This window comes from Dasypus novemcinctus, chromosome 9, assembly GCF_030445035.2.
Source record: "Dasypus novemcinctus isolate mDasNov1 chromosome 9, mDasNov1.1.hap2, whole genome shotgun sequence".
Lineage (NCBI taxonomy): Eukaryota > Metazoa > Chordata > Mammalia > Cingulata > Dasypodidae > Dasypus > Dasypus novemcinctus.
The window spans coordinates 3,268,569-3,283,197 of NC_080681.1; the positions used below are offsets into that span (position 1 = coordinate 3,268,569).

At 54.6% G+C, this 14,629-nt stretch overlaps 1 protein-coding gene across 1 annotated transcript in view; it reads right to left on the minus strand.

Moving 5' to 3' along the window:
* PHGDH (phosphoglycerate dehydrogenase) overlaps window positions 1–14,293 on the minus strand; it is a 36,340-nt gene extending 22,047 nt beyond the window's left edge. Inside the window, 3 exon segments of the mRNA XM_058302958.2 lie at window positions 389–454; window positions 1,921–2,072; window positions 14,095–14,293. Of these exon segments, the coding sequence (XP_058158941.1) occupies window positions 389–454; window positions 1,921–2,072; window positions 14,095–14,232 (356 nt within the window). The 5' untranslated portion in view covers window positions 14,233–14,293.
* Between the last annotated feature and the right edge of the window lie 336 nt (window positions 14,294–14,629).

Genomic DNA, 14,629 nt, shown 5'->3' on the forward strand with positions numbered 1-14,629 from the left:
AGAACCCTGGAGCACAGGTCCCCAGACCTCTGACGGGGGAGGCGGGTAGGGGCAGGCCTCGACACCTCCTCCTATGGCCGAATGCCGATGGCTGCAAAGGGCACAGTGCGCGGGGCTCAGCTCCAGCACCGCACAGCTGCATTCTCAAGAGCCTGGTCTTGGGAACGGGCAGCCGCAGCGTGCCCACCTGCACTTGGAGAGGGCACTGCCCAGGCATGCAGGGGGAGCCAGGTAACAGGTCCTGGAGTGGACAGACAACCCCAGAGGTTCTTGGCAGTCCAAGCAGGGCCGAGCTGAAAGTCTCCAAGGTCCTGTGGGCAGCCGGCTTGGCAGGTCCAAATGATCGACACGGCAGAGGACCGGCTTTGCTGAGAGCACGGGGACTTACCTGGCCAGGCACATGATCATCCCACAGGTGAGCTCCGCGGCACTGATGCTGTTTCCACTGGGGGTGCTGAAGAGCCAAGAAAGAGGGGACATAGCGGGCGACACCCGGCACTTCCCCTCCTTGCACCCCCCTGCCGGATTCTCTCCTGCAACGTGAGCTCATGGGTTCTTAGCACACGCCCCCACCCCATGCCACCGTCCCGGGTTCTCTGATGTCCTCCCGCCTTCATTCCAGGGCTGGAAGGAAAGCCCTTTTGCCGCTGTTTTGTGCTGCCATGTGGAGGGACTTCTGTTAGAGAAACAAGCCTGGCCACTCCCTGCCCAAACCCCCCTCCCCGAGGCAGAGAGCATCACAGGGGGCTGGGGACGTGTGCGCGCAGTCCCTTCGCCTCTCCTCTTGAGCTTCCTGCCTGTAGAAGGCCACTGCCCCGTGCCATCCACACACGCCAGGACGGCCCGTGCTGGGTGGGCGGCTCTGCTGGGTCACCCGCTGGCCCGCGTCGAGCGCCCCGCCTGACTTCTATCAGCAATATAGGGACAGCTTGTTACCTCCCCCCCCACGGCTCCTCCCATCCCTCCTAAGTTCTGAACTAAGAAGAGTATTTACCAGCCCCCTCAGGCACCAACACAGGACTGTGCCCATGTGAAGTAAGAGGGCAGACCGCAAAACTACCTTCCTCTCCTCAAAAATTTAACCCACACATTCGCCCTCCTTCCCCCCCTGGGACTTTCCATCTCAGGAAAGGAAGGTTAACAAGGACAAAGTCCAGAGATGCCCTAGGGAACATAAAATGAAAGGACCCTCAGGGTCTGAGACCCCCCCCCCCTTTCTCTCCCAGCCAACAGCCCCAGGGCCCCAGGGCCGGCTGCGGGGGGACCAGGCGAGCCCGGGGTGGGGTCACCATGCACGACTTCCACTGCCGGTCACCGCGCTCCGACGGGGGCTGGCCAGTTAGGCCTGCGCTCCGCGGCGACGGGGCGGGGGAGTGAGGTCCCCAAGGGCAGGGGGGAACGCCGCAGAGCGGGGGGGGCACAGCCCAGCACCGCCACGCCGCCGCCACGCCGCCGGGTCCCTGCACTAACAGCTCTACAGGGGACCCCTTCCCTCCAGGCCTTGGGGCGTAGTGGAGGTACGGGGGCTTGGCTCAGCAGGGTGCAAGGAGGCGAGGGCACAGAGCACGTCCAGCCCCGGCCCCAGCAGCGGCCGAGCCTACACAGGCAGAGGAACCCGGGAGAGTGGGGAGACTGACCGGACAGCGAGCAGAGGGGGCAGCGGGCAGAGGGGGCAGTGGGCAGAGAAGGGCAACAGGCAGAGGGGGCAGAGGGCAGAGGGCAGAGGGGGCAAAGGGCAGGGGGGGCAGCGGGGAGAGAGGGGGCAGCAGGGAGAGAGGGGCAGCGGGCAGGGGAACGCCCTCTTCCCACTCCCAGACCCGGCCGCGCACGGGGCTGGCCTGCGGAAGGCGCCGAGACCGCACAGCGCCCGACTCCAAAACCCCCGCCCCCGCCCGGCGCCCCCCGCAGCGCCCCACTTACTTCAGGACCGCGACGCCCCTCCTCGCGGCAGCCTCCAGGTCCACGTTGTCCAAGCCCGTGCCTGCCCTGCCCACCACGCGGAGCTTCTCGGCCGCACCGATGACGTCGGCGGTCACCTTGGTGGCCGAGCGGACGATGAGGCCTTCGCAGTCCTGAGGCGGAAGGGGAGCGCGGGTCCTCGAGGGGCTCGGCGGGCTCCCCACGGGGTCGCCACCCGCTGCAGGGCGCGAGGACGGCCGCCAGCACGCCACACGCGGCGGCGCACGCGCAGCGCCCGCGGCCCCGGGGCGCCCTGCGGAGGGCAGCTACCCCGACGGACCGCCAGCGAGCCCGCAGGCACGGCCTGGGGATCAGGAGCCTCTCCTCTCCATCCCCGTGAGCCCCGTGATTCCTGCACGCTGCTCCGAGGGGGCCGTTCCCGGGACTGGCAGGCCGCGGCCGTCCAGGCGCAGAAGGCAGCGTGGTCTGCGCGCATCTCCCCACCGAGGCGCGCCTGCGCGGACGCCAGCTCCGCCCCAGCCACGGTCGCGCTTCAGCCCCCGGGTGTGTTGGGGCAAGTGGGAACGGACAGACACAGCAGCCAGCACGACAGCCGTCCCGCCCCACGGCCACGCTGAGCCGAGGGCAGGGCGGGAACGAATTCTCCGCAGGGTCCCGCGCCCGGGAAGTGCTGGCTGGTCAGGGAGCAGAAGAAGGACGGAAAGACCAAAGAAAGGGGCGAGGGAAGAAAACAATGAAATGGTATACAGGTGCTTAGCAGTCCACCCGATCTTAGACTAAAACGCACACGTGTGGAATCTGAGGCTTTCTGAACTCGTCGCTGACGCTGCACTTGGGCTGAGCTGCGCTCCGGGGCAGTCCTTCCTTCCACCCATCCAGAACCCTGCGCTCTCTCTGCAGAACTAGCAGAGTCTTGCCCAAACGCCAAGGGAGCGTCCTCAAGATAAACCCACAGGGGAAGCAAGTCCACACTGGGCCCCAAACGTGCTGGAGGCTGGGGTTCTCGACGGCAGGTCTGACAGCAGGCCGGCTGCCTGGGGCAAGCCGTTCAGCCCCCACCCCGTGTCCATCTGTAAAATAAATGGGAAGGAGCCAGTGGTCCCACGGGGCAATCCCCGATCTGGTCTGATACCTCGGACACTCCGGCGTTTTCCCCAGTGCGGCTGTCGGCCAGACCCCTTAAGAGCCTTCTGTCTTCCCTCCCCACTGCAGATTCTGGAGATGGGGAGCCCCGTGGGACTGCTCCCAGGCATGCGCCCACGCCAGATTTACTGTGCACCAGCCCAGAGCCTGGGAGCAGGTGTGCACGGGCAGACTTAGATGCAGAGCGCGTGGGACAGAGACAGCGGACGCCTTCTTACCTCCAGCGGGGAGGGGAGAGGAATGGAGTTTCCCCTACACCACAGAACACTTAGGTTCTAAGGGTTTCTGAACATTGGGATGACTGTTTGAGAGACATCGAGGGATTATTTCTCTGGAGGCCTTTAATATCCAGCATATATAAAGAACTACTACAGCTCAACAACCAAAATCAACCCACTTTTTAAAAATGGGCAAATAACTTGAATTTCTCCAAAGAAAATATACGAATGACTAAGACGCACACAAAAAGCTGCTCAACATCACTAGTCGTTAGAGAAATGCCAATAAAAACCACAATGAAATCCTAATTGTTACCCACTAGAATGGCTACTATTTTCAAAAAATGGAAAATAACAAGCGCTGGCAAGGAAGTGGAAACATAGGAACCGTAGCATGTTGTTGGTGGCAAAGTAAAATGGTGCGGCTTCTTTGCAAAACAAGTTTAGCAGTTCCTCAAAAGGTGAAACAGAACTACCAGATGACCTGGGAATCCCACTTCTAAGTCTATACCCCAAAGAAACTGAAAACAGGGACTCAAGCAGGTATTTGTATGCCAATATTCATAGCAGCATTATTTGCAAAAGATGAAAGCAACCCAAATGTCCAGCAGACAGGTACAGAAAATGTGGTATATACATTCAATGGAATATTATTCAGCCCTAAAAAGAAATGATGTTTTGACACCTATGATATGGGCGTACCTTGAAGACATCCTGTGGAATGATGTAAGTCAGACACAAAAAGAGACAGCGTTATGATTTCAATTACATGAAACAGCTAGAATATGCAAACTCAGAGACAGAAGGTAAGCACAGGTTACGGGGGGAAGGGGGGTGTAGGAATGGAGAGTTAACCCATAATGGGTGCAGGTTTGTTGGGGAGATGGAAAGTTCTGCTAGTGGACGGTGCTGAGGGTAGTGCAACATTGGGACTGTGATAAATTCCACTGAACTGAGCGCTTGGGAGCGGGAGATACGGGAAAGTTTATGTTGTATGTGTTTCCACAATTAAAGAGAGAAAGAAAATTAAATGCAACACACGATCCTGGAATGGATCTAAGAATGGGAAAAGAAAATGACCAAGAGGGCAGTATTGGGACATATGAAAAAATCAGAACAGGCTGTAAGTTTTTTATCAGTATAAATTTCTTGAACTTGATAACTTTAAGGTGGGTGCATAAATGAACCATGTTCTTTGGAAATGTACATGGACATATTAAGTGTTAAAAACGTATTCTCGAGTGTTTAGAAAATAAATAGGTAAACAGACAGCAGATCTATGGAGAGAGAGAATACAAACATGGCCAAATGTTAAACGTTGTTGAATCTGGTATCTGGTTAAACGTTGTTGAATCTGGTATCTGGAATCTGGTATCTGGTGGGAGGGGGTATGTCAGAGTCATTGTACGGGTTTTGTATTGTTTTTGCAATTGTCCTGTACATTTGAAATTATTTCAAAATAAAAAGTTCGTAATAAATTAGTGCTAAAATATATATATATATATATATATATATACTAATGCCAGAGCCAAGGCCATGGTTAGTTAGGGGCAGAAATCTTGGAGGGATTTTCTACTAAAAACAGCTACCATTTTTTTGGCATTATGTCAGGCACTTTGCTTCATAGCAGTCTTAGGTAATTTTATTCCCATGTTACAGACAAGAAAAGTTACACTTAATTAGGCAACTGGCTGAAGTCACAAGCTAGAATGTGGCAGAAGGTGGAATGGAATTCAAATCTATTTGTTCCAAGTCCAAGTTCTCAACTATCTCCCAAATAAAGCTTTTTTTTTTAAATTATTTTATTTCTCACTGCCCCCCCCCATTCCCTCCATTGTCTGCTCTCTGTGTCCATTCACTATGTGTTCTTCTGTGTCTGCTTGTATTCTCCTTAGGAGACTCTGGGAACCGATCCTGGGACCTTCCTGAGTGGGAGAGAGGTGATTATTTTCTTCTGCCACCTCAGCTCCCTGTTCTGACACGTCTTCTTATTTTCTCTTCTGTATCTCTTGTTGCATTATCTTGCAGGGCGGCACTCCTGCGTAGGCCGGCTCTCCGCGTGGGCCAGCTCGCCCTCACCAGGAGGCCCTGGGCATCAAACCCTGGACCTCCTATATGGCAGACAGGAGCCCAATTGGAAACATCCGTTTCCTCAAATATAGCTTTTATGGAGGCCTGAGCCAAGACTTCACCAATTAACCGCACGCCTCTCCAAGAAGGCGTCTAGGCTCTCCAACAGAGACCTGCAGTTCAGCCTGCCTGTCTGGGCAGAGTAGAAATGGGCAAAATTACCTGTGGAACTAGAATAGCAAGTTGCCTCTGAGGTACAGACTAGCACAGAGTTGACACTCAAAATACTGTGGAATAAATGAATTCGGTTATTTGAGAGGTCCGTGGAAACCTAGCCTCCCCTACTTCCTGTCCCCAAATAATTATCACATGTCCCATGCCTGAAAATCCGCCCTCATGGAGCCCCTGTGCCTTGCTGTGATGAGGAAGCCCGGATCGACTCATGAAGAGTGCCCGAGAATTTTCAGTTATTTAAAAAGGGAGAACAAAATGGGAGGGAGCTATCTCCAACTCGATCAACAGACCCAAATAATTAGACACTAGACAAACAGACCCGAGTATATGTAAGAATTTAGAAAATTATACAGTTGATGGGGGAAGGAAGAACTACACAATAAATGGTGCTGGGAGGATCCCAGAAACCATACAAGTTTGACAAATTTGGTTACATTAAAACCTAAGAGATATGTAACCTAAGTATCTTTTAAAAAATAAAAATAAAAAAAACTATAAAGCAAATAAAGAAATCATAATTTTTTAAAATTAAAACAACTTAGGAGAGACTGCAGGCGGCCGAGAGAGGCGACCCGTTTCCAGACTCGGGGCGTCCACTCTTCCCTGAGCTCCAGCACCCCGTCAAGTGCCTGGACCAGGCCGGATGGCTGCAGAGAAAAGTGTCTCAGGGGTGAAAAGGGAGCAAGTGGTGCTTCAGCCTGAACTCACTGGAAATCTCCAGGAAGGAAAGAAGGAAGAAGGCACGCAGGAAGGCAAGCCCTCGGGTACAGGTTTCTCAGTAACTTCTCTCTTCTCTCAGCTTTCCGTCCCATCTCGGTCATCTTTATGAGCTCTATGTGCTCATCCCAGCCCCGGGCGGCGGCAGGACGGGGCACAGGGCCCGGGCCTCAGCATTCCCCGGAGCTGCCCGCCCTGACCACAGGGCCCTGGTGACCCGAAGGTGAGGAAGCTGGTGGTGAGCCCGCCCGCCAAGCCCCGGGGGCCGCAAATGTAGACTCACAGCCCCAGCGCTACTCCCCAAAATGTACTGTCCGGAAATCGAACAACATCTGGATCCCAGGTGCTTCCCGCCCCCTCCCGCTGGCCGGACGGCCTGGGCATGAGGTCTCAGGTAGATGCCAAACCCAGATTTTTCATTTAAGTGATTATTATCTCACATGAACTGGAATAAAGTCATGTTCACCGCCTGTCACTAGGGAGAGTCTTTTGAAAACACTCAAATAAATGCTCATGAGCTCTGCCGCAGCGCATGGACGTTCCTCTCTCCCGGTTCAGCTGATTACTCCTTAGAGCGGCAGGAAATCAGGAGTTCCATCCAGGAATGGGAATTGTAGGACAAGAATCACCTGCTGTCGGCATGGACAGCCCGGGGGCTCTGGCGGGGGGCTTCCAGAGCTGGCGACAGTGTCTCCACATGCTGATGAGCCTGACGGATGTGAAGGCGCTGTAAAGGAGGTCAACCAGAAGCCTAGGAACGAGCCCCGGCCCTGCCCGGGGCAGCCCTGCACAGGTCCCGGATTCCACTGCGGAAGAGGACGTCCCCGCAGGTTTGTCTCTCACGTTCGTCTTCATGGTCCTTCAGCAACAGAGGTCAGGAAGCCCACTCCTCACAGGGTGTCCCGAGCAGGGCACAGAATTCTGAGCCTGGCCCTCTGCACATGAGCACAAAAGACCTGCCACTCCAAGGGACACCCTTGCCTCTCTCTCTCTTATTTTATTCCTCAGCAGCATGTCCATTAAACAGTGGCTCCAGGGGACTTTGTCCCTGGTCTGGCCTAGTGGACATGGTCCCAGGGCCAGGCTGGGTCCCAGGCAAACATGCAGGAGGGGGTGGGAACTGCCTCATGAGCTTTCCACGTGCCCTTCTCTCACCCAGGTCCTCCCTGGGCAGACGTGGCCAACCTCCCACCTCCCGTACCAGCCCCGGGCCACCCTCGTCCCCACTGAAGAGGTGATGTGGGACCCCCAAGTACCAGGACGGCAGACCTGCACCCCAAGCCCTCCACAGCTACCTGCACACCCACCCCTGCCCTCTCCCAGAAGACCCCACCTCTGTAGCAGTGGTCCACCTCCCGACTCTGAGGCAGAATTTGGCCTGTGTGACAACTTGAGCCTGGATCCAAATTTTATTTGAGAAAGAACAAAAAAATCTCAGACCCATGCATGCGTTCACCAAATCCAGTGTAATGAAAATAAAATTTGATGTTGGTCACCGTAATTCATTTTAGAACATTTTTCACTGCTCCAGACAAAAAAAAATTGAAGTAAAACAAGCCTTGTCTCTATACTGGTAGCCAGGAGTTTGATGGAAACTGGAATTATAAAGAGGGCCTAATGGGCAGGGAGGGAATTAACTTGCTGGAGACTGCAATTTGTCATCCTTTTTTGGTCATTCCTCTCCATCATTCGTTCCTTGAGGCTCCTTCACTCTCGGGGGGCCATGTATGGATTTCAGAGATCAAGGGGTCTGAACCCTCCCTCCAGCGTTTCCTAGCTGTGGTCTACAGCCCTTTCATTCACAACTCTGGGCCTCAATTCTTCCTTTTAAAGCTGTAACTGATGCATCCTACTTTAGTTCCAGCTTTGAAAAAACATATATATGTAGCAGAGTTCTCTCCATTTTTATTTCATAACGCTAGTTAGTTGTTCTAGCAATCTGTTAAAATGACTGTCTCTAAAAAAAAAAATTCTCTTCCACTATCGATTAACCTTGGCAACAGTAGTTTTTTCAAAAATCAATTGACTAAATAGATGGATCTATTTCTGGACCTCTATTCTGTTCCATTGATCTATTTGGGTTATTTGCATAGTCATATCCCTATGTCTTGATTACTTTAGCTACATTTTTTTTTAAGATTTATTTTTTATTTCTCTCCTCTTCCCCCCACCCTCTCCCCAGTTGTCTGCTCTCTGTGTCCATTCACTGTGTGTTCTTCTGTGTCCACTTGTATTCTTGTCAGCGGCACTGGGAATCTGTTTCTCTGTTTGTTGGGTCATCTTGCTGTGTCAGATCTCTGTGCGTGCAGCGCCATTCCTGGGCAGGCTGCACTTTTTTCACACTGGGTGGCTCTCCTTACGGGGCGCACTCCTTGCACATGGGGCTCCCCTATGCAGGGACACCCCTGTGTGGCATGGCACTCCTTGTGCGCATTAGCACTGCGTGTGGGTCAGCTCATCACATGGGTCAGGAGGCCTGGGGTTTGAACCTTGGACCTCCTATGTGGTAGGCGAATGCTCTATCCGTTGAGCCAAATCCACTTCCCTTAGCTACATTTCAATACCATATAATAAAATAAGTCTTAAAACCAAGGGGAAAAAAACCCAAAAACTTCTATACAGCAAGGTAAACAAAGATTGAGAGGTAAAGAATTTTCTTCTTTATTATTATTATTGAAATAATGAAAATGCTGTAATAATGATTGAAATTATGAGTGTACAGCTTTGTGATTATACCAAATACCACTGATTATATACTTTGGATTTATTAATATGTATCAATAAAACAGATTTGTTAAAAAAAAAAAACCTTCTATATAGAATAAGGGAAAGTGACAGGCTTGAAACAGGGAGAAAACCCCTTATAATATATTTAACAGGGAAGCGGCTATGGCTCAAGTGATTGGGCTCCCGTCTACCATATGGGAGGCCCTGGGTGAAAGCCAGCTGGTCCGTGCCATGGAGAGCTGGCACAGCAAGATGACTCAACAAAGGGAGACACAGAGGAGTGACAGTAAACAATGCAGCAGACCAGGGAGATGAGGTGGCTCAAACAATTGAGTGCCTCTCTCCCACACCGGAGGCCCTGGGATCAGTTCCTGGTGCCTCCTAAAGAGAATGATGAGAAGACATGCAGACATGGACAGAACACACAGTGAATGGACACAGAGCAGACAGCAAGCGCAAGCAATAGGGGGGAGGGAATAAAAAACACACAAATAAAGGATATTAATAAATATTTTAAAAATATATATATGGAACAGAGGGTTCATATCTGAAAGGTAAAGAATTCCTACAAATCATCTTTTTAAATTGACAATCCAATAAAAATATGTAAATATACAAAAATAAGCAATGCACAGAACTACCAAGTGGCTAATAATTTATAAAAAGACCCAACACTGCGCATGACAGTGTGGAACCCAGTTTCAGTATGCATTTCTCAACAGCCAGCAGTGACACCTCAGGTAAAAGGTAATGCGCTGGGGAAGTAAAACGTCCTCTGAAGTGGTCACCCCAGGACAAAAGGGCCATAGTTCAGCTGACAACAAGGGGACACAGATCAAGGCCCAGAGCCGATCTCACTGCCCTGCCTCTCTGCCACTGCATCCTGGGGCCCCGTCTCCAGCCCAGGACTGCCCAAGGTGCTCTCCTCTCTCAATCGCTCCCCTGGACCCCAGCCTCATTCACTGTTCTCTCCAACGATGCCACCACCCTCCCCAAATCTCCGGAATCTGCTGTCCACCGGAAAGACGGGCTGCACAGGATGCCGGCCTCCTGGCAGGCATCCATTCTGGCAGAAGACGAGCACAGAAACAGCACTTTGCCTGTGAAGTCTCCGATTAGAGCGCAACAGTTGTCCGTTCAGTGCTCGCCGGCCCCGCGCAGGGCGTCTGACTTTGGAGGCGCCCATTCACCTCCCTGGCCCACCCTGGACCTGATTAGGGTGCAGTGGCTTTCCAGGCCCCTCACAATCTCAGTCAGCACCCTCGATCCATTCCTCCACTCAGCACATATTCACTGAGTGCCTCCTATGTCCCAGATCCCCAATCCCCCCCGCAGACTCCACGCTGTCCTCCCCACTCCTCCGCTCAGGCAAACGCCCGTCCTTTACAAATGCCCACATCTGCCCGCGTGCCGTGTGACCTGGACTCTGACTCCAGCCTCCTTCTCCAGTCTCCTTCTCCAGCCTCCCGGGCCTCTCCTCCTCAGCACCACCGGACAAAGCACATCCCTCTGGATGCTGTATTCTGCGAGGGTTTTGTTTTGTTTTTTATTAAATACTTTTAAAATTTTTTATTTTATTTTTTAAATGTATTTCTCCCCTTCCTGTCCCCCCCCCCATTGTGTGTTCTCTGTGTCCATTCTCTGTGTGTTCTTCTGTGTCCACTTGCATTCTTGTCAGCAGCACAGGAATCTGTGTTTCTTTTTGTTGTGTCATCTTGCTGTGTCAGCTCTCCGTGTGTGCGGCGCCATTCCTGGGCAGGCTGCACTTTCTTTGGCACTGGGCAGCTCTCCTTACGGGTGCACTCCCTGCACGTGGGGCTCCCCTACACGGGGGATACCCCTGCGTGGCAGGGCACTCCTTGCGCGCATGAGCGCTGCACATAAGCCAGCTCCACATGGGTCAAGGAGGCCCGGGGTTTGAACCGTGGACCTCCCATGTGGTAGACGGATGCTCTATCAGTTGAGCCAAATCCGCTTCCCTACAATTTTTATTTTTTAAAGATACAGATTACATAAGTGTTACATAAAAAATGTGGGGGATTCCCATCCGCCCCGCTCCCTCCCCCTCCCACACTTCCCCACATCACCAACAGCCTTCACTCGTGCGGCAGGTGTTTCAGGTGATGAACACACATTGGAGCACTCTCTCCTGCACAAGTCTTTGGGTTTTGACGTGATACATAATGGCCTGTATTTGTGACTGCAGCATCATTCAGGACCATTCCAGTGTCCCAGAAATGACAGCTACGTTCCCTCCCCTCCCCTCAGAACCCCGGGTGGCCACTGCCTCCCATCAGCTATAACGCCGTGGTTTCTTAGGTTAGTTTCTGTGCTAGAACTGTGGCTGGAACGGGGACTCTGCACTTGTGGTCGCCCTCCCCCTCAGCTGCCTTAGAGCTGGAAAACAGGAGGCCACTGTTGTGCGGATTTACGGCTGTTCAAGACAAACTGCAAACTCAGCAGAGAAACCCAGCAAACCTCAAGTCCTCGCACTTTCCCAGGGGCAGGCCGGGTCTTGGATAATTCTAACCCTGGCTCTTGCCACCGACTTAACCCGTAGCAGAAGTCAGTGAAACTCTCCACTGCGCCCCCAGCTACAGAGAAGGCGGACATGTCCAGTTTTGCACATGCACGTTCCTGATAAACTGGGTGGTTAAATTCAACTTTTGCAAAGTAAATCCTAGTGTAAGGGCTGGGGACTTGCTATTTAAAAAGAGTCTTTCAAAAGATGGATTCTTGCATGGAAATGTATTTCCTTCATCTTTCTTGAAATTCTAAGATAGTTTTACAGTGTGCTTCAAAAGGTTAAAGGCAAAAATTTTTTAAATCACATTTTTAAAAGTTAAAGGCATCACTACTGGTTAATTTAGTAGATTCTGACCAGCTTTGCTCCTTAACGAAACAGAAGAAAACATCAGAATGTATCATGTGTAGTAAGGCTTAAAAGCCACTGAAATATAGTTAAGATTATTTAAATGTTTTCCTAAATATTAGGTTTGTTCAAGATGATGACACCTGCTGATAGAAGAGGAGTAAACTGTAAGAGTTCCAATCAAGATACTAAACCAGTGTTTTCCCAACTTTTCGACTGAGACCCACAGTAGAGTTGTGATTTTATACACTCAAATAGCACACCACTACACATACAACAGAAACAAATTTCATGAAACACTTACTAACTGCACTGCATCTTACTAGCTGCATTTAGTGTTTCAAATGCTGGTTATATCCCACTAACAAGCTGTGACCTGTGCCTGCAGTTTGAAAAGCGCCATTCTGGGGACCGATTATACTTCCTAACCACGCAGGGAGAATGAGTAAACTGCCTGCCCAGAATACAAAGGAGTGACAACTGACACCAACCCCCCTTCTAGCAAGGGTACTAAAACTTTCTTCAATATTAAAAAAAAAGCCCACCAGGCAGGCGGGTATCCCGGACAACCTCTCCTGCAGACTAACAAGGCACCATGTGGACACGAGGACGCTTCAGGGGGCGGCCCCAGAAGGTTCCACAAAGAAACACCAAGGCTGAGCTCTCCCCAAGGGCACGCCAAGGCCCCATGGTCATCAGACAACAAACGCCCTCCCTCCTGCCAGGCGTGTGAATGCCTTCAACGCCGCCTCCGAGTGCAAGCTCCACATTCCCAGCGTTCACTCCTTGGAATCCCTCCACCACAGAGGGCCTCCCATTCTTTCTCAATTCAGTCCGCACCCCCTCCCCGGCCTGCCCCAGCCCCCAGGGCTTTAGGATTTCAAATTTCCTTGAGAAAGTTGCAACCTTCCCCATCAGGAGCTCTGGGGAGGTGAGCATTTCCAAGGCCTGCAAGGCCATTCCCCAGAGCCAAAGGCATTGATAATTTAAGGAAGGAGCAGGCGAGACGCTTCCCGGGCGCCGGCGCCCACCCCTCCTCCAGGCCCCGAAGCTGCGCCCCCCACGCCCGCCCCACCACCACCGGCTTTGTACTTTTCAAGCAGACAACGGCGAGGCCGCGGCGCCGCTTTATTCAGCCTTGAGGTCCTGTGACCCCCGGTCACTCCATCCGGTTAAGGAGTTAGCCATGCACCCCAACTACACTACACCAGCTTTCTAAGGAAGGGACCAGTCAGAAAGACTTCAAGGACAGGGCGAAATCGGATACCCGAACACAGCGCCGAGGGCTGGGGCAGGGTGAATGCCAGCGAGAGGAAACGGAAGGCGCGGGCAGTTTGGGGACCACGCGGCCGGGGCGCAGTCAAGCATGAGCAGCTGCCTCTGCGGTTGGGTGGCCCTCGGAGAGAGCGGTGGGGGGGCCTGGGAGGCGCAGAGGCGGAGCGGACGCCGGGGCGCAGGAGCCTGAGCAGGGCTGGAAGCTCGCGCGGCCTTTCCCACGCGAGCTCGCGTGGAGGGCGCGAACAGGGCTCACGATGGGGCGCTGAGCAAGAGGTGCTCGGGGAAGGCACCTGGCTAGGGGCGTGGGGGACGCCGTTCCCTTTGGTCTGGTCCCTCCTGACCTGCAGCGCAGCGCGGCCAAGGCCGAGGCCCCTGGCGCTGCGCCGCGTGGGGCCGGCGGGGGCCCGGGCTCTCCCGCGCAGGGCTTGCCCGCGCTGGCCCTCCGCGGTCCCGGGCCCCGGCGCGCGCTGAAAGCTCGCCGCAGTCTTGCATCAGACAGGAGGCGGGTACAGCAGCGTTTGCTCCCCGCCAAGGCCGCCCCCCCGGAGCTTCCCCCGCAGCCACGAGTCAGCCTCGGCGCCAGCGTCCCGCCCCCGCCCGGGGTAGCCCGGCCTCGCCCGGGAACCGGGGTCTCGGGGCGCGCGGCCGCCAGGGCCAGTGCGCGCTTGGGCGCTGGGGGGGCCTCGCGGGCGCCCCGCGAAAGTCCACGCGGGACCCGCTGGAACCGCCTGCGCTTCTGCGAGCCCACGTGGAGCGCGCTGGGACCAACCCGCCCAAAAGTTTGCAGCGCGCAGCCCGCCGCCGTCTGCCGGCCCCCCCTCCCCGAGCCCCGAGCCCCGAGCCCCGAGCCCCGAGCCCCGAGCCCCGCGGGGTGGCTGGGGCCGCGCGGCGGGGATGCCCGCAGCGCCCGCGTACCTGCAGCTCGGCGATCAGCTCCGCGGGGCTCAGGGTGGGCCGCTCCACCACCTGCAGCCCCCCGCCCTGCAGGATCTCCCGGCAGCAGGGGTCGATGCCGTCACTGACGAGCACTCTCCGCACACTCGCGAAAGCCATCGCGCCCCGCGTCCGCGCGCTCGGCCTGCGATCCCCCGGCTCCCGCGCCGGCTCCCCGCGCCGCCGGCCTCCTCCCTGGGATTGGCCGCCGCCGCGGCCCCGGGCCCGCCCCCGGCCCGCCCCCGGCCCGCCCCCGGCCCGCCCCGGCCGCCGCCGCCTCCGCCCCCTGCATTATCTCGCGCGAAGAATCTCTCCAGCCCCGCCGAAGCCTGCGCTGCTCCTGGGCCGCCTGCAAAGGCGCGGATTCTAGTGTGCGGGAAACAGCTCTGGCCGCGAGGGACGTAGCTTCCATCCTCTCGTCGTCCCTCCTGAGAACTTACTCCCCAACTCCCTAACACGCTCGTACTGCGCACACTTAGCGGGTGCCAGGTACTGCGCCGGGCCCAGAAGGAACCGG